Raw genomic sequence first — 23809 nt, forward strand, 5'->3', positions numbered from 1 at the left:
GCTGCACTGTATTCTCAAACATTTCCCAGTCAGAGCTCTACTACAGATGTCCTAGTACTCTGCTTCTATAACAACTAATTGGTAATGGGTTCAATTCACTACTTCCAACTTTAACTTAGGAATTTTTCTGGATTGTGTTTCTAATGTCGGATCTCCTGGACGTTATCTCATAAGCGTAGCGTTCAAAGCAGATGTGTCCTGGCGAAAGATAACGGCATCTAACATAGTGCAGCTGCGGATAAAGCGAGAGACAAGGGGAGGTGTGTGCTACTTTTGTTGTTGTTGCACTAAGCGTACAAAAAAAGGTTCAAACTTAACAGGATCAGTTTCCACAGCGTCTCCTTTATTATGGGGGTTACCTTTCCCTATGGACAATGTGTTAAAGTGTGAGGACAATGTGTTAAAGTGTGAGGTGCTGCTACCAAACGCCTCAAGTCGATCTAATTATTCGCTTCCAAAATTGAACTCATCCATATTTTTTAGTCCACCCAAATGCAGTGTTGCCATAGTTACAGCGACCCCCATGAATCCTACATTCAGGAACAACTTTTCACAGGGTCTTTATAAACTCTCAAGGCAATTGATGTACAAAGACAGTCGGAATTATTTTCAAAATATTAATAATGCAATCTATTCCCAGGAGAGAAAGAAAATGAACGTTTAGTCTTTTTCTTTAATTTTATCAGTTTATATAGAAAATCACAACACGCTAGTTCACTTAAAAATATGAAAGCCATTTTACAACAAACATCGTTTCCACGTTAGAACAACATCAGCCACTAAAAAGTAAGGGTCGCTATCTGAATATACAGTATCTACATGTTTAGTATCTACACTTATCTACACTAGCCCGCCGTTACAGATGCCATTCTTTAGGTTACTGTCACTCCATCATGCATTCTCTCTGTTATTAATATAATTATTTGAATCATCCACATTGCAAGGAATAATAAATATCAACAACTTCATTCCGCGATCAGTTCAGCAATAACCAAATTTTGGCACTATAATTTGAACAGGTAATACCCCTGTGTATATGTGTGTGTGTGTGTGTGGATAAATTTCAACATATCTCAAATAGCAAACGACTAGACGGCGATTAGGTTTTGCATCTCTCTTCCTGTTTCAGGATACATGCAGAAATTAGGGCATTCTTTGCTAGACATCAGAACGGACAAGAAATGCGAGTGATTTAAATTCCGGTCATCGAGCTAACGCAATGAAGTCTCTGGATTGGGCTGACTGTCTAATGGCGGGTGCCTGTATTTTAACATTAGCATTGGAATAAATGTAAAATACATCCTCACATCCATTTCCCAAATATATTTAGATGCAATCTGCACACAAAAACGAGAGAAATATATTAAATTAAAATATTACAAATGCTTGGATCAGTAGGTAGCTTTAAACTTGCATTGCATAATTTATCAACGATAATTCATGGTGAGTTCTGAAATGATTTCTTACTTTCGTTTAAAAACATAATACTTAATGCAGCGGGAATGTGATGTCTACTTTATTTATCTACCAGGCCACCGGTAGTAACACGCAATCAAATAAATGTCGTTATAGCCTGGATGATAGTCGGCACCGTTGATACAATCAAAGCACACTCTTTTATAACACAGGAACGGGTTAAGCCTTTAGCTGCGTGGTTATTTGCTCTTGTGAATTTGTCGCCATCGACCCCCGTCGCAAACAACATATGGCTTCTCTCAAAGCTGAAATTGCAACTAGCCCCCTCTTTTTTTGCCGTCTAAGAACAATACAATAAAAACTCCAGTTGCAGTGTAAGGTTCCTATTCACTGTCCTCAGTGCAGCCAGTCACGCCCCGACCCTCCATCCGACCACGTGGGACAGCACCGCCTGGGAGCACCCACCCACGCCTTTCCCCAATTGGTCAGAATCTACCGGCCTGCGGCGGCCGATTGGCGAAGCGCACGTCAATCTATAAAGGAAGTTACCAGTCACAAACACGGTCATTGCAGTTGCCCTGATTTCTGACCAATCATGACTGAAGCCCTTCAGCCAGCTGCAATGCGATTGGTCAGTGGGCTATCAAATCAGCTGCCGCTCAGTCACTGACCCCCTTCAAGTGAAATATTGAGTTTCAGCAACTTTGAAGCTGCCTTGAGCTGCAAATGGTGGAAACAGTTCCATTAAAACAAAGAGACAGGTTATCCCCCCTTTGATTTGTGCATCTTCTTTAGTTTGCAGCATGAGTAGTTCCTTTCCTTAAAAAGTTACAAAGTACCTAGCCCATTCTCGTCCTTGACGTTATCTGTGCCCATAGTCATAATTGGTAGGCGCTGCACCGGCAGGGTACATGTTTGCAGTCGGGTTCATGTGATGGTAGCCGTGGCTCGCTATGCCAGAGAGCGGATAGGGAGTAGGCCTGGCTTTGGCACCGATGTAAGCGTCGTGGTAAGAACGGTATTTGTAGGTGTGGTGGAGGCTGTCCGGAGGCTGAGGGTGAGGCTCCAGCCGCAGTTCGTGTGGCGGGCTTGGCCGGGTGAGCGGGTGCAGTCCCCCTGGGAGAGCCGGGCTCAGCACTCGCGACATAAGCTGCTGCTGATGGGGGTGATCCGGGTGCATGGCCGTCCGGTTGGGATCCCGGTCATAGTCACCTCTGGCATCCGCATCTACCAAAATAACGTGCCAAGGTTTAGAAACGCATACACCGAATGTCCCGACTCACAGTAACATCAACCTGTGACATATTGAATTGTCAAGTTATGAAAATGCTCTTGCTTAGATAGACTTGGTGTTTCCGCTTGTTGGGCCAAAGTCGGGATTCAATGGAGAGTTCAAGAGCAATTTCTTTAACCAGGGAAGGGTGAGAATGCGATGTTCGCCATCTCAGGGGGTGATTGAACCGATTAATATAGCCACATTGAAAAGAGAAACTCTTTAAACATACAGAGGGGAAACGAGGGGACAGAAGGCTATGGTAATGGGTTGAAATGGAGATAGGAAGATGTTCATATGCAAGTTAAACACTTGGGACTGGGGTTGTTTTCCTTATGGCGGGAGAGACTGAGATGGAATCTGACTGAGGTGTACAAGGTTCTGATGGGCATAGACAGGGTAGGTAAGGAGAAACATTCCTTCTTTGTTGATGGGTCAATAACCTCGGGGCATAGCTTTATGGAGGGAATTTGATGACAAAACGTTTTCCCCAGAGGAGGGTGGGAAACTGGAACTCACTGCCTGTAAGACGCAGAAACGCTAATTACATTGAGGAACTATTTCGATAAATGCTTGAAACGCCATTACATACAAGGCCAAATGGTGGAAAATAGCATTAAAAGAGATGGATGTTTGACCACTGGCGCGGACGAGATGGGCCGAAGGGCCTCTTTCCTTCCTGTAAAATCCCTGTGACTAGACCGATCCGACTGTAAATCCTAAGCAAGTTTATCCACCCCGTCCCTGTTCTGAACGATTTCACAAGACATATAAATGCATTTTTTTCTCCCACTGTCCCTTAAAATGAAATTATAGGAAATACAAAATTATGTTCAGGATTCCAGGTGAAGGAAAGTGAATTCAATTCAACTAGTTTTGGAATATGAACACTGTATCGTTATTATTGCAACCAGAGCGTCTGTGATTGCAGCTCAGAAGGAGCGGCACGGTGGCCTCGGGTGACTGTGTGGAGTTTGCACATCCTCCCCGTGTCTGCGTGGGTTTCCTCCGGGTGCTCCGGTTTCCTCCCACAGTCACAAAGATGGGCAGGTCAGGTGAATTGACCATGGTAAATTGCCCATAGTATTAGGTGCATTAGTCAGAGGGAAATGGGTCTGGGTGGGTTACTATTCAGAGGGTCGGTGTGGACTGGTTGGGCCGAAGGGCCTGTTTCCACACTGTAGGGGAATCTAAAAAAAATAAAATTACGTTTTGCAGCGTAACTGATAGAGTAATTTTTTTCGAAAGTGAAATTACTTGAAGATGGGATAGGTTGTAGTAGCTGGGTGGTTGAGTAGGATTAAGATTCTGATAAACCCAGCCCCTAACCCACTCTTGGATGAATTACAACAGAAACGCAGATATTGGGTTCTGGGAGTAAGCAGGACAGCTGTACCCTGGCACCACTTTTGCTTTGTTACATCACAAATAGAGGATGGAGAGCAAAAAGGAAAACAGCTCTCCCCGCGGCGAAATATAATGAAAGGCCGCAAAGAAATTATTTCGGTTAAAGTAATTCAGGTTTACTCGTCTCAAAGCTCCTTGCAAGAAAGAGGTGGTGGGTTTGGGGAACATTTAGGCAAAAAAGGCTGTAAATTATTTTCCTGAAGGCAGTGTTCTGGCGAAAAGCGTCTTTCTTTTGAAACTCGAGATTAGGTAAGACATTGTTTTGAAGTAGGTGCAGAGAGTTGAAGGATAAAAAGCAAGGAGAGAGGCTGTTGTCAGCGTTATCTCCGTTATGAAAATATGTGGAATTTACTTGAACGACTCTGTCCAATTATTTTTTTAAAACGCAAGGAAAGGTATGTTTAACTATTTTTCAGTTTCCCGGCACTAAAGCCAGGAATCTCTCCACCTCTTTCTCATACTTTTGGACACTCGTCAAAACCTGTTTCCTGAACCAACGTTTTGGACATCTGACCTTATATCTCTCTGGGGCCTGGGAGCTGGTTCATTGATGCTCCCTAGTAACACTTGAGGACGCTTCATTGTTTCAGTTATTGCTTTGCCATAACATGACGTCCCAAAGCAATTTCCAGTAAATAAAATACATTTGAAAGTTAGTCACCGTTGCAATGTAGAAAACAGGAAAGCCTATTTGAACACACGCGGTCCCACTCAGAGAAAGGGCAGTGATCAGATAAGCTCCTTTGTCAGTGGTCTCAGTTCAAAGATGCACCTCAGATACTGAGGCACTCCTTTTGTACGGCATTCAAATAGCAGCCTACAATATTTCCACGAATCGTTGGAGTGGGACTTGAACTTACGACGTGCTGACTTAGAGACCAGCATGTTCTCATTCTTGTTCAATAGTAGATGGTTGCTATGGCGTGGCCACAGAAGCGTCCACAAACCCTAGTACTTCTAGGTTTCAATTTGATATGTGCTACACACTTGTATTCAGAATCATTAGACTTGCTGAAGTTATTTCGTTATCTCTAAAGACTAGAAATCCACTCTTCAATCCTTAGATCCACAGTAAAATGATCAATCATATGTTCTAGTGCAGTCTAATTCTAAACTTACACATATCAATCTAATTGAGGGAGCTAAGGTGTCTTCAAAATCAAAGGGAAACTTTACAGTTAATACCTAGTAAACATCAACGATGTGAGAAGGACAGGAAATGTTCCCTGTGCCCTGACTAACTGTACACAACAGAAAAAAAATAGCATTTTGTGTTTTATGGCATCTTGCTGTGTGCAAACTGGTCTCTAAGGTTTACCGGCATAACAGCACTTCAAAAAGTAAATCATTAGCTGAGTGAGTCCCAGTGACATGTCTTGATGATTTGGAAGTGCCGCTGTTGGACTGGGGTGTAGAAAGTTAAACATCACACAACACCAAGGTATAGTCCAACAGGTTTATTTGGAAGCTGACGATGAAGGAGCAGCGCTCCGAAAGCTAGTGCTTCCAAATAAACCTGTTGGACTATGACCTGGTGTTGTGTGATTTTTAACTTTGAGATAGCAATTTCATGCCTTTCTAATATGAAACAATGATAAAGACGTCCAGAGTTAGTTTGCCTGAAAGAAACGGGCTGTTTGGGCTTAGTCAGAGAGAAATGCAAGGACGTACCTTTCTCACTGCCGTTCTGTTGTGGTGAAGACACTGCGTTCCTGTTTCTGGCGAAAGCACTGATTAACTGTAATGACCCAGGCCTGTGATTCCTCGGCCTAAAATATGGTACAAAACTGTTCATTTGAGAACATTCATATCAATTCCAGGTATTGTTTGTATGTTTTGTTTTACTTAAAAAGTCGACAATGCAGGCAAAAATTATTTCTTTTGAGTTACATGTTTTAAACAAAGGTTAAAAACCTTAATCACGTGAACAAATACAGTTCATCTCGAGCTGAGAGTCAAAAACACAAACTTACCAATCATCAGGATCGCAATCTCTGAATCCTTTCGCAAAAGGATTGCTGGCGATCTTTAGTTGTGTTATCTGAGGGGATTAACAATAAATATTTACTTGCAGTTCGGGCTTGAGACAACAGTGAAAGTAAATATGTACAACTTTTAAAATGACTCATTTATTTGTGTACAGAATAAACATATGCTTCACTTTAAACAGTGAAATACATCTTGTGACATGGGAGATGCAGGTGATGCCGAAGTGACCTCCGTTTTGACTTTGAACGTTTAAAAAAAAAGTTTAAAAATTATTTCCAAATAAGGGGATTTTTTAAAAGTACGAATAAATGGATATTTTGAAATGGTGATGTATGCACATCCACAGTAGATTTAGCCTTTCTAAATCAGGCTGTTTACCACAGTCAATAAAATGGATGCTGCTAATAATTGGTCACTTACAATGGCCCAATGCTACCTTATCCTTGATTTCAATGCACAGAGGAGCCACATTTCAACTACAGATACCGTTGTATTGAACAACTTGCAAACGTATCGAATTATTAAATAATAATTTCTCGCACACACGGTGTTGTCACATGCAGAAATGATCAGGCGCGAAATGTTATATTGTTATTAATTCATGGTTAAAATATGCCCCTGTAAATGTCCGGAATGGCTGTAAAACAAACTTTAATCCGTTATTGACAGTTGCAGACGGAAAGGTTAACTGATGGGAAGCAGGAGGTATGGCAGTCAGACCAGGACCAGCTGCTCACAGACATCAGGACTATGCCAACAGCCTTACACATCGGTATTTCAGTTCTTAAAAAAAAACGAAACAGATTTACAGCCTCAAACAGTATTGAGACATCACTTCATATCTTACTTCTTGCAGATTAATATTTCAGGAGTCTGGCAAAAGTAAAAAAAAGAATAAATGCAGTGCAACCCAGTGTGTCTCTATGTAACTGAGTCACGCTGCCTTTGACTGACAATTCTTGCTGAGTTGCTTGCCGAGAAAAAAAATGCAGCTGAGGCCTTGAATGTACACAGATAATTGCGTCCCAGTGGGTTTTAGGAAGTTTTCTATAGTCATAATTGCAGGACCGGAGCCCTTTGGGGTTGGCTGAATGTGCAACATTATGGATTTGGAGCTGAACTCCCTCAGCTATCGAGTTCCGCACAGAAGTTTCAGGAATGAGTTGAACAGATGCACTGGAATGAGGGTACACTTTTCCCCAGATACTCTCCAAAACAGACTTCAACTCTCAAACGGCAACCGGGAACTGCCAAATCAAATCTGGCTCTTTCTTTTTTTTGAAAAAAAAAGATCTGCTTCATGCTCCAAGCTTTCTGTAATCAGGGTTCATGCATGCCAAGCCGAGATGTACAACAGATGAGAGAGGAAAGATCCGCAGGCATGACACTGGTGACACATAGCCGTGCTTCAATTTTATATGCACGGCAAATGCAAGCGAGACGGAGCATTTCAATCTTACTTTTGAGGTTTAAAGTTTTATAGCTGTTTCGGCTGGTCCTGTATAATTATTTAAAGTACAGTTCAAATTTAAATTGCCTCTCTCCACATTTGACACCTGGAGGGGAATGGGTTGCCTGTGTGCCCTATAAGAATTGCAAATGAGGCAAATACAAATCTCTCCCTCACAGTCCACTACAAACGGCGCATGGACTCTGTTTGTTTAAGGTTAGCGGTTTATTTACAGTTGTTGTGTGAAATATATCATGCCAATTGCGGCAAACCCGTACCAAACATCGATGAACATTCATCGACTGGACACTATCCCCCCCCATTCCCCCTCCCCCGGTTTCGAGTCAATTAAAACTAACTTCAATCAAAGTCCACAGTTCACGAAAACTAATCGTGACTCAGAGACCCCAAGCTTTTCATCAATGTTCAAATTCAAGTTAGCTGTGCCCTTTAATGCGGCCTTTAACTGCTGGAAATTAATGATGGTTTCTGGATTTTAAAAGAAAATCCTTCCAGGTCGCCATCCATCATTAACAACTTTGATGAATGAATATCTCCGAAATCCGGCAACCGCATCACTGTGAGGGGCAGAGGATGATTCCAATAATGACTAATAATCACCAGACACACTCGCACACACATACCCGATGGTTCTGATAGGCCGTGACCGCTGTAAATCTCGTTTCCTCGAATAGAAATGTTTTAAAGTTTTCCTCGGCATATTTTTCACTGTCTTTCCTGGGATCGACATACACGACGTGGAACCGCGGCTGGTATCTGTGCATGGAGTTTAATATAATCTGCGTTGGGGAAAAAAAAAACAATTTCAAAATTCACCGCTTCTCAGCCTGACACCCAAGCCTGGAAAAACAAAAGAGGGACGTAAATCTTCAGCCTACTTACATGACCGTTATCGTCCAATAAATTATTGGTTAGTTTTAGCTTGTCGAAAGAGACGATTTGCTTCATCCACTGAGCGCCTTTGGCTGGGGAATCCGGGTGATAATGTACCCTACCTGGGGTAGCTGGATCTGCTTTCCCGGCCACAAGCCAGGAGGAACTATGAAAAGCGTATCTGAAAGGAAAGGACAAATAAATAAATGCTGCTATTCACCGAATAAGTAAATACGGCCAATTCATTCATAAAGTTGGGAAATCGCAATCAATAAACCAGTTTGATGCACGGGGCTGGGCCAGCTTTCAATTTTAGGAGCGAAGCAGAATTTATGCCGCACTTGTTTGAGGAGGCAGGTTAACTTGGCTTATGAATAAACGAAGCATAATTATTGTGGCTTTTCCTGATCCCTGCTGGGTGTTGCAGGCGCCAGGATTAAAGGGTTTCTCGTGAAAACTGAACTACTCCGTGTTTGCAGTGCCAATGCTGATAGTACCTTGCATGGACAGACTGGGTAAAGTTAAATCGTATATGGGAAGCCAAAACCAGCTCATTAGCAAATTAAGCATGCTGGAAATAATAGGACTCCAATGGCGCGGTGGTAATGCTCCTATCTCTGAGCGAGGACGCACGCATTCACGTCCAATCCGCTCCAGTGGTGTTCAGTAACATCTCTCTCCCCTGGTTGATTAGAATATATCTAAACTGAACGCATTTAACTGGATTTGATTGCAAATATCTGGAAACAGAGTCCCCTGGAGAATGCACATCACCTTTCCACTTCACGCTTCTTAAATAAGTAATCCAATTTAGAATTCCATCATACTGACACAACGTGCATCTAATGCTCCTTTTTTTAAAAAAAGAAAATAACGTTTGTGTTTAAAGTGCAGGTCAGTGAAATGCCCCATGTCCCCTCGGCCCGACCTGTATCTGATCATTGAGCAGATTCGCATTCCACGCGCATGTACTCGGGAACATAATGGGTAGAGATCTCCAGCACTTAAAAAGGCCCTTCGGCCCATTGAATCCGCCCTGGACAACAGAAAGCACTTTAACTATTCTAACTCCATTTTCTGGCGGTTACCCGTTGGACTTCTGTCTTAAAAAAAACCCTAAAATTGCTTGTAATCATAGACATAATTATCTGTATGTGTCCCCACCTGGAACTTTTATTTTAGAATTGCCCCAAACGGTTGTCAGCTCCTGTTGTTCCTTGAAAGAAATCTGCCTTAAGTCGCAAAAATCTACCAGGAAAGCGCCTGGTGAACACGGTTGGCTAGGGGTTAGTATCCGACATTGAGGAGTTATTACGGACCACTTCCCTTCCTTTCCAGAATTTTACATTTTAAAAGTCCCTGCTGGGTGTTGCAGGCGCCAGGATTAAAGAGTTTCTCGTGAAAACTGAACTACTCCGTGTTTGCAGTGCCAACGCTGATAGTACCTTGCATGGACAGACTGGGTAAAGTTAAATCGTATGGGAAGCCAAAACAATAAGTTGTCCCTGGTCTGGTAGTTTGCTGTTTTCAGGATTTAACAGAAGGTTGATATAGCAAAGAATTTCATTTCAACACCGGAAAAGTGACAGAGGCCGCTAATTATATTGCTTTTCCAACGCACGCTTTCATTCAGGATAAAGCAAGAAATAGCCTTTGCATTTTCTACAATTTCCCATGAGGCGACTTCAGCCTTCCTCATCTCTGACCATTACATTCATAGCAACTGAAACGTATTGCAGGCCTGTTTGCCGGCCGTTCTTGTATGATGCGTTTTGCCTGCATTTAAGTGGTCCGAAGCCAGTATCTCTCTCCATGAGAGAGGGACAGACAACTGGTTATGTAGAGCTCGAAGGTAACCACTCCATCAGCATCGGCTAAGGTGGGGAGGCAAGATCTCTGTGAATTACCGCGGTCAGTACAGGGGGTGAACCCAGTTTATTGTGCATCGGCCTCTAGGCAACTGAGCTGTTCCGTTTCCTCCCCTCTACCATCCTCAAACATTTAAATATTCCTTTAGGCATCAGCACGCGATTCACAATACACATTGTTCAATCCGCCCAAATCATCCATTTCTGTAAATTGAAACGAAGCCTGTTTACTGAGTCAATATTTACTGCAACAATCCCACCACAATGTAACACATTGATTCAGTTTAGTTTCCACGATACAGCCAGCGAGAAGCAGTTGTGGGTTTAGATTTAGAGGGAAAAAGTGTTCGCAGTGAGAGAAAATAGTGCAGCAAAATACCGCGATAAAAGACTATCAAATATATGCACCTCTATTCATCGGAACGTTAAAGAAACTTAAACAAACAAGTCAGAGCGAAAATTTGTTTGCTACTCCCCCCCCCCCCCCCCCAAACTTAAACAGTAAATTGCAAAGGACTGTTTTTATTTCCAAGTTAATACTGGTTTACCCTCCCTTGAACTGGATTATAACAAATTAAATCACTTCTCATGTTTAAAAAGTTGCATCTTTCAATGTGTTCTTGGTGTTCATCAAGGGTGGTTGTTTTATAAATGCATTGGTATAAAATAAAGCAGCAATGAAGAGTTTTGTTTTGGCATTGTATGTTTTCCTGGAGCGATGCAGACTTTGTTTTGTTAATTTGGACTTTATCTCTGCTTTTTGGAGAGATGGCTGATTGAACCCGCCCCAGCTGACATTCGGATTTCTGTCTGTCTCTCTCTCTCTCTCTCTTTCTAAGGAAATGGTGCAAAGTTTTATTTTACTTGCCGGTATCTTTTGTCGTCGACCGGTACAAAATCCATGAGCAACATGTAGTCAGCCATCGGATCCATGCCGAAAATCTTCACTTGAAATGTAGGAAACATTCTCCTGAGGATAGGAAGAGAAATGAGAGAGGCGATTAAACTGTACCGCCACTGATTAGCATGGAGCCTTTACAGATGGATTACTCTAGCGGGCTCCTTCTAGCTTTCAGGCATTCCGCCGGTTACAAAAACGAGCGTCAGTCTCCTTCATGCTATTCTGAGGTCTTTGCTTTAAAAAAGTATAATTCATAGTGCAGGGTGATAGGATTAGAATGTGCTTTTACATATTCAATTCCCATCTGGAGAAAGTGTAGCTATGTATTTAATAAATAATTATATATCTCAGCCGACAATGACCTTTATTGTCCTATAAAACCTTTAATCCACACCTCCCCCACAATAGAAGGTCAAAATCGTGCGAATTGGATCTATCTATCTAGTTATAAAACTAAGAGGCCTAGAGTCTTATCCTTCTCTTCAAAGTTAGAGTTCGTCATAATGATTCTACTACTGATGTCTTTTTTATTTTAAAAAAGAAACCCAATATCTAACAAGTTAAGATATAATTTTGGGATGGAAACGCTATCAGATTCCAATGTGAAACAAAACTGAAATTGAAACATTAACTCTCTTCACAGAGTCTGCTGCTTCCAGTATTACCTGTTCTTGTTCCAAATTCCCAACATCAGCAGTGTTAGGCCTTTGAGAAAGCTTAATCAAGACATCTGGTCGTGACCATCCGATAAAAAATTATTTTAAATGCCAAATAAAAGAATTTTAAAAAGACATAAAAGGATCACAACAGGTGAATAATTGAAATTAAGGTGGAAAAACTAGCTTACTGCAACATAATATTGACTGAATTATGTATGCGCCTGTCTCCATACAAGAGTTCAGACAGCTATCCTCCCATCAAAGTTCAGTTATTATTTAAGGATTTTCTATTTTGCTCTATGCGTTAGATTCACATAAAATGTATTTGAAGAAAACACACGCACGCGCACACACACACAAATGATTGCCATATGTTACATTGTGGTTTATGCGAGTTTATTTTACGTACTTTTCATGTTTCATTGCACTCCATCTAATCCTAAAGTAGGCACATGCAGAATGGAAGTGTTCTAGGATTGTTGTGTGTATGAGTCTGCATGTATGTAAATATGTGCGTGTAAGGATGTGCAGTTGCGTGCCTATATGTGCGTGTGTAAGGGTGTGTGCATATGTGTACATGTATTTGAGATGTGAGTTTAGATAAATGAATTTGTATACAAGAGCTCAAGAATTATTAAATTATTTTCTTAAAATTCAACAAAAATTAAAACACGAATTTTGAATAAGAGAATCTTACAAACGATTATTTCTCTAGTGAGGAAATGCTTACTCCACAACATTATTGAAACCGGCCGATTTCAAACCACAGCCAATGTTGTCACAGTCAAATCTTGAGTATATTGTACTCTGCAGGTTTATCGGCCTTATTCTCCCGTTTATATTGAAGAAAGTGAAAAGCACTTTGTCGTAAAAGTTGCTGTTAATATCAAATGGGGAGTGGAGACTGTGAATCAGGAGAGTGGGATTGGACACGTGTGCACAATCCATGGCCGAATGCCCTGACTCTTTGGCCGTACACCCTAGCATTCTGATAAGGTTTGAATGTTTGTTCTTGGTCCTTATTTGTCGGCACAACTTACAAAGAAGGGCATGTTTTGGGGCATTGTATTGAAGGTTACATTATCCTGTCGTAGTCACTTGTTGCTGCATTAAGAGCATTCCCCCTAAATAAGTTTTCCTGGAACTATATTGTGTCTGAGCGATCCTCTCTTGCATTGTGTAGGGCCCATGGGAACTGAACTGATTAAAATTGTTCACTAAAATATGGCGTATCATTTAGTTGGGATGTAGGTACACTGCTTTAAATTTTGACTCACTTTCGGAAACTATCGAGTCAGGGGTGTATTATCGTTCATGCTCCTGGACAATAGCTTTCAGTTTAACATCATTTCTCGCTGACCCGTTTGGAAGGATCCTCCAGTCATTTTTTAGTAAATAAAAAAAAATCTGCATTTAAAAAAAACTAAACAGCATGAATCACGACGGGCTGTGCAATTACACTACACAAAGTCCCGGTGATTTACAAGATTCTACGGGGTCTGGTCCAAAAAAACTACAAGTATATTTGGCAGTTGTTAAACGGATTAGTTTGATGTTATGCCAAGGTATTAATACAGAGAGGGAGAGGGGAAAAATGAAGGAATCACAATTTTTTGAGAGAGTGCCATAATTCTGATGACGAGTTATGGCAAACATAACCCAAAGAAAATGAAAGACAACCTAATGTAATACGTACAGTCAGAATTACTAAAACTTTCGCCGAGGAAACGAAGAGAACTGGCTACGTCCGAACATCAGCTTAACTGATACTTTAAGAAAAAATAAAAAGCCTTAGGGTCCTGCAGAGTTTGAACGGGTGCCTATTCCAATATCAGTGCGGCTGACCCCCAGCACGTTGCTCCCGCCGTTTGCTAACAGGACAGCAACTAGAAAAAAATATTGCACACAACCCCTGAAGACACGGGAAGCAAAGCAAATGATGTCGCTGTTGAAATCAGGCGCTGTCTAAATGTCCTGCTTTTTTAAATAACGCTGAAAATTTAGCGTGACAGAGGTCTAAAGCATTTCTTTGGTAATTTATGTTCTTTTAAAATATCTGGCATTGATCCCACACATTCGCGTTTTAAAAACACTGCTTCCACCTCGTACAATGTTATGCAAGTTATTTTTATAGAAAAAACATGGCCGGTTAAATTGAGATCTTAAACTATTTCGATTTACTAATTTGAGGCTAAGGTGGGATAGTTTTGTTTTTAAAAGTATCAGAAAATCTTAAGGTTAGGAATTGTGCAACGTTTTGTGTAACATTTGTTTTATCATTCTGCAATACAGAGTGACAACTCAGATACTGTCTTAATGATACGTTATATTAGTAATATATATATATATAAACTGCAGAATGGCGCTGAGGGGCTGGTGTGAGGAGGTTCGGATGGGGGAGTCAGAATTTATCATTTTGTCCAGAGTTTCAGTCAAGTTTTAAATGGGCTCCAAATCAATTTTAAATGAATTGGCTTTTGTAAAACGTAAACATTAAACTTTCGATTCCTTTACCTAAACGCGGGGAATATTCACAGTTCGAAAATGAATGAACAATTCCAGGCTTAGCATACTCTCAAAGACAAAAGACCCACAGACTGTGGTCAGCAATCAGCAATGAAACAAACAGATTTTAGTTTGTTGCAAGTGTTTTTTTTTTGCAGACTCTCAACCGTTTCACTCATTTGTAAATCCAAATATTTCAAAGTTAAAAACCACACAACACCAGGTTATAGTCCAACAAGTTTAATTAGAAGCACACTAGCTTTCGGAGCACCGCTCCTTCATCAGGTCTCTCCGAAAGCTATTTTGCTTCCAATGAAACCTGTTGGAGTATAACCTGGTGCTGTGTGATTTTTAACTTTGTCCTCCACAGTCCAACTGCGGCTCCTCCAAATCACAAATATTTCATTGCATTGTGACTCTGTGCTGCCGAACATCCTGTAGGTCTCCAGCTGCCCAGGGGATGGGAGTGGGGCACGGACAGAATGGGGCAAATCGCGGGCTGTGTTATTATCTCGGAATACTGAGGCCGAGTGCTCACAAAGCGCTCTGATAATAGAAGCTGCAAGTCAGAGACAGAGGGAGACAATGCTCCGTTTTTATCTGTTTTCACAATCTCCCAGGTCGAGCTCTCGCTCGTGCGACATCCCCCCTCTCTCTCTTTCTCTCGAGGAGAGAAAGATGCGAATGGGACAGAGGAACAAAAAAGCAGAAATCTATCGGATTCACTGCCGGGAGACCTAACCTCAGAATCCTGAGTTCACCGCGGGGTAATGCAGTGTGTTCACTATCTCCACATCTAGCGCTTCCAGGCAGTAGTTTACACCCCATCCTCCTCACACTTGCCCCTCAGCACTATTCTATAGTTTATATACAGTACTAACATTATATATCATTAAGAAAGTATCTGAGGTGTCAGCCTGTATTGCAGCGAGCGAAGTCTCGGCATGTTAAGTTTGATTTGGGTCACTTGCTGCGTTCTATGAGAATCTCACTAGCGTCCAGAGAAAGAGGGACAGCGGCGATTAATTCCGAATTTTGGGAATTACTCTAACCTTGGATTCTAGCGCTCCCTAAATCTAATTGGGAGTTGGGGGGAATGGGAACCGAGTCGGTGACCCCAGGAATTAAATGGTGAAAGTTTGAATATCCCCGCTGTTTTAAACAGTTTAAGTAAGTGCATTGGAGCGGGGTTGACTCTTAACTGGATGGGGTTTTGATTTGACTAGAATTGCCCAGATGAAAATCGTGCACTTTTGTTTTGCGTCAGTCTGTCAACTGTGTTGGAGGTTCGGCCAAACTAAAAAAAAAGTTTTCCTAACAAAGGGAGATTTTGTTACTGAAAGTTGAATCTTGAGTAAGCAACAGGTTTGCAATGAGAGGTGGGGAGGTGAGAGAGACAGCGATTAAAACAAAACACAGACAATTGTGAGAATATGGCGGCGGCTGTGTGTTTTACCCGCTTCTTACCTCCCGGCTTTGGTGACTATCATCTCTGTGCCGAGTTGGTTAAACTCGTCCCACAGGGCTTTCATTTCCAGTTGCACTGTAATGTTCGCCACTTTCGGGTTCTTCTTCACTGGCGTTTTGCTACTGCTCGCGGTGATAGAGGAGCAGTTGGAAGGGTCACCGCCGCTCTCCGAGGCCGGGACTGAGCCGCCGCCGCCGCCGCCGAAGCTGCTGCCGTAGCCGCTGTGCTGAGCGCCCGGACACGCTTCGTAATGGCTTTCGTGGTTGTAAGGACCCGGCTCCCCGGGAGAAGGCGCGAGGTGATAAGCTCCAGACGAATTCAGGCTGCTAATACTGTTGGCAGTAAATGCTGCAACATCGCAGAAATGAGAGAGCTGGGTTAACCAGGGGCTGGAAATGGCCGAGATCATCGCTCAACTGACTCCAGGCGGTCTTTCCGAAAAAAAGGGATAGAAATATTTTCCTTCTCTTTCTATTAAAACCAAACGATTTAAATATTTTCCAGTTCAGACCTCCTTTCTCTGCTTCCTGCCCTTTGATTTGTCTCTGGACTGACCTGAGTGGTAATGATCTCCGCACTGTTATAGTACTGCGGCACAAAACTTGTTCAGAGCTCTTATCTTGACTGGAGGGCCTCCTATCGCTATGAAACCGGCTCCCTTCTCTCTCTCTCTCTCTTATTTAGATAAACACTTACATGGGTAATGCGGATTTCGCTGCCTTGCAATGGAACTTTGATGCTTCTGATTGACAGGAGAGTGCCCCCTTTTTCTTAAAAAAAACATGCACTTTCCAGCACCTCAGTCGATGTTGGTGGTGGGGGAGGAAGGAAAGACACCCCAGTCCCATGTACACACATTTAAACAGTGGGGATCCACACTGGCATTGAGAACCCCTTTCAAACCACAACAAAACAGTAAAGAAGGCCGATTGTCAAATTAATTCCAAAACCAAACCCTTTCCCCTCCTCTCCAACTAGCCCCCTCCCCCTCCCAGTCTAGCCTGAAAATTGGACTCAAGTTTTTTTTTAAGGGGTGGGAGTAGTGTAGGGGAGGAGAGGACGTTCCCGACACATTTCGCTCACCGAACATTAGACTGGAGGGTTGGCGGGTGGGGGGGGGGGGGGGTGGGGGGGGCGGGGGTTAGGGGTGGGAAATGACACACACCAGATCGTATTTTCATTTGCGCTGCTCGCTGACACACGGCTGTACTGGCGGCAGACTGCGCGGTGGTTTGGGGCCCCTAGTGTTCGCATTGAGCACCTTCCTTCGTGATCGGGGGAGAGAGAGAGAGAGAGAGGGGGGTAGGGGGCGGAATTTCACCCGAAACCAAGCGTTTCTCTTTCAATCTAGCGCTCACGCTCCGCAAAACCCACGTGCCTCCCGGTCGCTCACCCACCTTCCATGTCTCTTGTCACGGTGCTAAAATGCATCCTACTGCAAGTCAGGCTGGCATCGATGTGTTTGCCGAGGACAGGACTTCGCAGAATCGCTTCGTTTCCTGGTTGCTGGGCCGCTGTAATCAGAGAGGCAATACTGAAAGCATTCGCCTTGGGAGAGAGAGGACTGTTCTCGTCCATAGGAGACGGTGCTAAAAACACTCGATTCTCCCTCTCTTTGCTTCTGTCCTCCCCTTTAAAAAACAGAGCGAGACACCCGAGCTTCAGTTTGGTTTTTTTTTTCCGATTAGACACGGATCTCCCTGAATTTAAAAAGAAACCTTTTTTTTATTGTCTTTCCCCTTTCCCAGACATAAAGGGAGAGGGCAGTTACATGGGATGGGTCTTCCCGGGGTTCACATTTTGTTGCATTTTCAGAGTCGGCCTCCTGTTTGCTGCTTGATAAATAAAACAAAAAAAGCGCCGTTATTACCTCGATTAGATCGGTCGATTTATCGGGAGGGGGTGAGATGGGGCGGGGGCAAAGGGGGTTTGTAACTGTCGAAGCTGCTCCATTACGCACGGATTTATCCCTCACCCCGCACCGCCCCCCCCCCCCCCCCACCCCCTTTCCCAAGAACTGCGCTTCTGAGCTGACCCCACAACTCTCATTCACAGCTGCCTGGCTAATTCACGGGGCAGGTCCACCTAAATGAAACGGCAGCGGGAAAGGCGAACGCCAAAAGCGGCTGATCCCTCCCCCTCACCCCGCCGCCTCCCCCCCACCCCCCCACAACAACCCCTCTCACCACCCACCAACCCTCCCCTTCCCTCTCCCCCACCCCCGCCACTGTCCTCCGCCCCCAATCCCTGCCGCACCCCGCGCACCGCCAGCAATGTGCTTCCCATGTGCTGTTTTATTCGAAGAGGTTCCTGTCAATCATCTGAAAAGCAGCCCGAAAGACGGCGAGGTTAGTGGAGGGGGGAGAGGGAAAAGAATGAATTCAGGCCGTTTCAGATCTCCGCCTAGCAGGATTCAGCTGCTGTGCTGAATTAAACACTAAACCTGAACAGTTGGCAATGGTTTCAGGCTATAAAGGTGTGCGCTCACTTTGCCTCCGTGACAGAGACACACAGGCTATCAACTAGCGAGCAAAAAAAATAAACGACATTCTCCCTTCATCTGCGGCCAGGTATGGGCCCTGACCACTGGAGATGATTACAGGATGGACAGCTGTCCAGTTATAAACTATTAGCCTGAATGTGATTCTGGTGCATTTGCCAATGAGAACCCTATTCACTGCCGCTCCCTCCCCGCGGCTCCAGCTACACCAGTGTTTGAATATAATCGACGTTAATAAAGTACCGAAATCCAACATTTCTCAGGCGGAATGTGTGGCAGGGTTGATTTTTTTTTGCACTGCTCACATCAAGATTCCGATTCTCTGGCTGGTTGATAGAGACTTCAGTTGCGCGTTGGATTGTACCAGTCAGTCCGACAGGGTATGCAAGTAGCTACGAAGGAGACTGTACGTCAGGACTCTACTCCAACTGTCTCAGGTCCCCGTCCTGCTCGCATGCATCTCTCTCTCTCTGACTTTACAATCTACAGTACTTTCTAATTCATATGTATTGAGGGTGGGTTTTGGCAGCACTGAACACTTTTAAAGTAACAGTCAGTGCACACAGCGTCACGACCTTGTATTAAAGTTAGTTAATAATCTCCCATTACCTCCAACAATGTTTCATCAAATTATATTTACTTCAAATAGCGGAGGCGGTTGTGTGATCTCTCAGCACCCTGAACATGATGTTGGCAGTGCACATTTTCAAATTTAATTTCGAACCATTTATACGTGTTTCATTACCAAATTAACACGGAGGTAAAGGAGCTGTAAGCTGTGGGGGTTATGTTTTTGTTTTGCTTTCGCAGTCGGTTGTCAGAGTTGGGCCCGGTTTCAACCAGTGACGGCGAAATAACACACTTCGGATCTGCCCCAGAGGAAACTGTCCTCCCCGAACCCGCTGCGGATCTATTTTCTGATTGAAAGACATTTTAGCCCATTGCCCTCTCCCAGAAGTTGCGCTGGGAGAATTGAGGGGGCTACAGATCCCACTAGCTATGTTCTAGCTGACAGGCTAAACGGTGAAGCGTCTATATATTACATCAAATTGCTCCAAACGCATAATTTCAGTGACTAGAATCAAGTCTGAGCTAACATTGTTGAACAACACAGGGCCCTTTCAGGTTTCTGGCCTGCAGTATTTAGGCGGTACAGACCTTCTGGACATTTGCAGTGTATTCCCATGTCATGTTGAAATTAGGCATCTTTTCTGTCGGTGTCAAGATAAATTATACATATGAGCACATATATAACACCATAAACACACCAGATCTTTTATGTAAATATATATATATATGCATATATAAAATATATAAGATGTATATATATATATACCTGCGCAAATATACATACATACACATGTATATATAAAATATATATTATACATACACATGCGCACACACATAAATATATGCATTTATGTGATCTGTTGTTCTTATAATGTTTTATTACAGACACGTTATATTGTAAAACATTGTTTAAAGCAAAACAGATTACCCCGGTTCTTCATCAATACATTCACTAACTCCATGCCGGCTTTGTTAACGCGCGCTACTTGGCGTCCTTCCAGTTCTGAGAAGGGTCACTGGACCCGAAACGTTAACTCTGATTTTTCTCCACAGAGACTGCCAGACCTGTTGAGCTTTTCCAGCAATTTCTGCTTTTGTTTCTGATGTCCTGTTATGCTGCGGGACATTCACGCTGCTGCATTGTTGCTGGGGGTTTAAAACGACAAGATGGGACTGCCGTCAATGGCCGGAAATCCTCAGTGCATGGGGCTTCTCCCCCTCCCCGTTTAGCAGCAATCCTTCTGAACGCCAATAACCCCCCCTCCCAAAATACAGAGGGACATATTTGAAGACCACCTTGTGAAAGGGTCTTATGTATTTTGGCCATCAATCGCCAGCGATTCATCGTGGCCTCTGCTTGCCCCAATCCCTCCATCGAGATTTATTCAGATTTTAGAAAAGGCCGTGAAACCTGTACGAGAGTTGACTGAAGTATTTACTTCTTTAAGTAGCTGAAAGCAAATCTCTACAGATAAGAAAGACAAGGTGATTCATGTTCTGTCTGTGTAATGTACGAGCCAAATCCGACGCTTTTAATCATTGCCACGTCGGAAGTGTCTTTTTTTCACTCTGTAGGCGTTAAAAGATAAAATGCATTACCCGGGTACAGGAACAGCTGAAGCTGAGGGTTTCTTTTCTGCAGGAGTCCCTAGAGACCAAACAACCCAGGACTGCCCCGCTATAAACCGGGACAATAGCCCCGTCCACCGACAACTGCCCAGAGATGGAGGGATTCGACACAGAAACTCACTTCTTTTGTTTAAACTCGAACTTCTTTTTTTAAAAACGCTGAGCTAGTAGTTAGAGCAGATGATCATATCTCGTTGGGACGGCCTCATTGCTTTCGTTTAGACCGACACCACACCTGCCCTACACCCAAGGTTAACCGGGCCAGCGCAACATTGAAGAACACTCAAAGACCACTTTCAATGCCAAGAGATTTTGTTGAAAAAGAAAATTACATTTAAATAAGTAAACTCAACTCTCAAGATTGTTCTGGATTAGTGGTGCTGGAAGAGCACAGCAGTTCAGGCAACATCCAAGGAGCAGCGAAATCGACGTTTCGGGCAAAAGCCCTTCATCAGGAATAAAGGCAGTGAGCCTGAAGCTCCTTGGATGCTGCCTGAACTGCTGTGCTCTTCCAGCACCACTAATCCAGAATCTGGTTTCCAGCATCTGCAGTCATTGTTTTTACCTCTCAAGATTGTTGCCCGTTGTCACCCTCAATCAAGCTCACTTAATTCAGACATTGTCAGAAATGATTCATGAAATTGTTCCTTAATTTAGAATCAGTTGACATTACTGTTCGGAATAAGGCAATACTTACATTGCAGTTGGTGATAAACAAACATTGCTTTCCGTACAGATTCTTTGCCAACCTCTCTTGAAACTCCCCAAGGTCTCTGCTCAAGAATGCCCTTTTAATGCTTTTTTTTTGGTCGTCCTTGCTATTGGCTGCACGTGTGCCTCTGGTCTCCCTCAATGACGCATCAAACTTACTTTAACCATAAAGTTTTATTCGACTCATTAACGATCAGTTGAATTGTTTTGCACGCTTTGTGCATTATACTTTAGTCTTACACCATTCTAGCCTGTTCAGTTGCTGAGCAAATTAAATCTTAAGGCCTTCCACAATGTAACCAGACACTAACGTGCTTTTAAAAAAAGCTGCAATTAACGATTTCGTAGATTCACTATCTGTGTTCACGCATAAATTTAAGGTAGGATAATTAAACTCAGTATTCCTGTCCCTTGTAAACGGTCCAGATTTCCTATCTTTGGTGCATGCACACCATCAGTCTAAGTTTGTCTAAAGGTAAACCCTTAGCTGTACACAAAAGCACGCGCGGGATAGGAACGCGTGTGGTTGACTCTGGATCTTTAGAAATAAATGTTACACCTGAAAACTGAGATTGATGAATGAACCAGTGTTTTTGTTTTACTGTCATTTTGAAACTGGGAACCCTCCAATCATTGGTTTAAACGTGAACAGGCCTCTGTAACATTCATTGATCAGAAAGGAGAACAGCAGGGCTTTGCAGAGAGGGGTGGGGGTGGGGGGGAGGGATGGGGGTGGTGAGGTGGTGGTGGAGGGGGGGGGGGGCTGTGGGGTGGGTTATAATATGGACACTAGCATCCTACCTATTACCTACTCAGATTTATAAATGCAGAATGTTCGTGCTCTCAGTCATAGCCTCGACTTCTCTTCCTTCGGCAGGTGCTGTGTTAAAACTAGAAAAACCAGGGATTCGACTGGTCTGGCTTTTTAAACGAGCTCCATCAAAACCGTCAACTTACTGACAGCCCACATTTCTGGGCTCCACTGTACTTCGCTGACGTTGCGGAAGGACGAGCAGGGATTTTTTTTTAATTAAAAGAAAGGTTTGCAAACTCTCAGACAAGTCTCTGCACAACATGCCGAACTCTTCAATTCTGCCTGTTCCTCGCGAATGTGCACAGACACCTCTCAGGGCTGTACATGCAGCTCCGGCAACAAGCTACAGAACCCAGTTTACAGCTTAACCAGAGAATTAATTACATTCGGAACTAACCCCTGGCTTTCGTTTTAAACATGGTGTAGAGGTGCTGGTGTTGGACTGGGTGGACAAGGTCAGAAGTCAGACGGCACCAGGTTATTTGAAACAAATCTGTTGGACTATAACCTGGTGTTGGCTGACTTCTGACTTGGTCTTAAAGTAAAGGAACTGGAAAGCCGGGGGGAATTCTTAGCCAGTGTGGAGCACCATTCGAATCGTCTTTTCCCAGCTCCCCCTTCCCCACCCCCCCCCCACCCTAATCTTTCCCACCCTCACAGTGCCCACTTCAGATTGTCACCGTCCCGCATCGCAAACAGCCCGCGATTTCCCAAGTAACCGATTCTGTTAAACCGATCCAAGCAACCTCAAAGCGTCCCCAGTGCTTCGAAAATTCGCCACAGCCTTAGCAAATAAGGAAGGGGTGCAGTTTGCGAGAATGATGGCACTTACGTCGGGGTTAAATCTTTGAAGGAACCGCGTCCTCTCTGTAAGTTTTGCGATGGAATCCTTTACTTTGCCCCTTCAGCGCGGAGCTGACAGATGCTCCATGTCTCTCTCTCTCTGTCTCTCGGCCACAATCTCTCTCTCTCTCTCTCTCTCTCTCTCTGCCTCTCTCTCTTTCTCTCTCTCCTGCGCCGCGCCGCTTCAATTTTCTTTCATTAATTTTCCGATCCGGCTCAAACTTCCATTCTCCCCGTTGAAGGTCTTACAGCTGAACGTTCAGAACTCGACTGGAACAATCTCCCCCCCTCGTAACCTCCTCCACCACCTCCTCCACCCCCTCCCTCCCCCTTACTTCCACCCACTCACACTTGCAATTCACGACCGTGTGCAGAGGGAGCTCAGAGTTCTCATCTAAAGTTGAATCAATATTACTTACTCGGTTTTCTCCAAAAGGAATGACATCATTGATCGCTGACCTAGAAGGAATTGTAACTTGCAATCACCGTTTTGCCCTGGTCACTGAGAATTATACATTGTTGAATCCCTTAGCAGTGGAGCACATGTTAAGCAATTATCAAGACAAATATGCTCCCAATCGCTCTCTCTCTCTCTTTCTCTCTCTCTCTCTTCCTTGCTTTGACTCCATGTGTTCATCACTCAGGTTGGGTCCAATCTCTGTAACATTTTAGGCTTTAATTGTTATTTCTAACCCCACCCCAGTCCGACCCCACCCCCACCCAGGCTGGTTCTCTCTTTTTTTAATGAAACCCCCAATGTTGAAATAGGCGAGAACTGACATGGGTGAAATATGAATCGTCCTGACAAGTATTGAAAACTACAAATTCCGCGTTTTTACTTCTGTCAAAGAAGCAGCAAAAGGCGAGACCGCCTACATATTTTGCTTTGTTTTTAGAGACGCGCGTATAAAG

General features: G+C 43.5%; 1 protein-coding gene across 11 annotated transcripts in view; it reads right to left on the reverse strand.

Annotated features, from left to right (window-relative positions):
- Window positions 1-566: 566 nt before the first annotated feature.
- tbx1 (T-box transcription factor 1) overlaps window positions 567-23809 on the reverse strand; it is a 36373-nt gene continuing 13130 nt past the window's right edge. For 3 of the 11 annotated variants that reach the window (XM_072587787.1, XM_072587784.1, XM_072587788.1), the window contains 8 exons: window positions 17228-17344; window positions 15830-16178; window positions 11166-11267; window positions 8439-8610; window positions 8180-8335; window positions 6070-6137; window positions 5768-5883; window positions 569-2643 (listed from right to left, as the gene is read on the reverse strand). In XM_072587787.1, the coding sequence (XP_072443888.1) occupies window positions 2279-2643; window positions 5768-5883; window positions 6070-6137; window positions 8180-8335; window positions 8439-8610; window positions 11166-11267; window positions 15830-16178; window positions 17228-17261 (1362 nt within the window). In that variant the 5' untranslated portion in view covers window positions 17262-17344 and the 3' untranslated portion in view covers window positions 569-2278. The other 8 variants (XM_072587780.1, XM_072587778.1, XM_072587782.1 and 5 more) reach the window with 8 other exon arrangements.

Source organism: Chiloscyllium punctatum, chromosome 17, assembly GCF_047496795.1.
Source record: "Chiloscyllium punctatum isolate Juve2018m chromosome 17, sChiPun1.3, whole genome shotgun sequence".
In the NCBI taxonomy this organism is placed as follows: domain Eukaryota; kingdom Metazoa; phylum Chordata; class Chondrichthyes; order Orectolobiformes; family Hemiscylliidae; genus Chiloscyllium; species Chiloscyllium punctatum.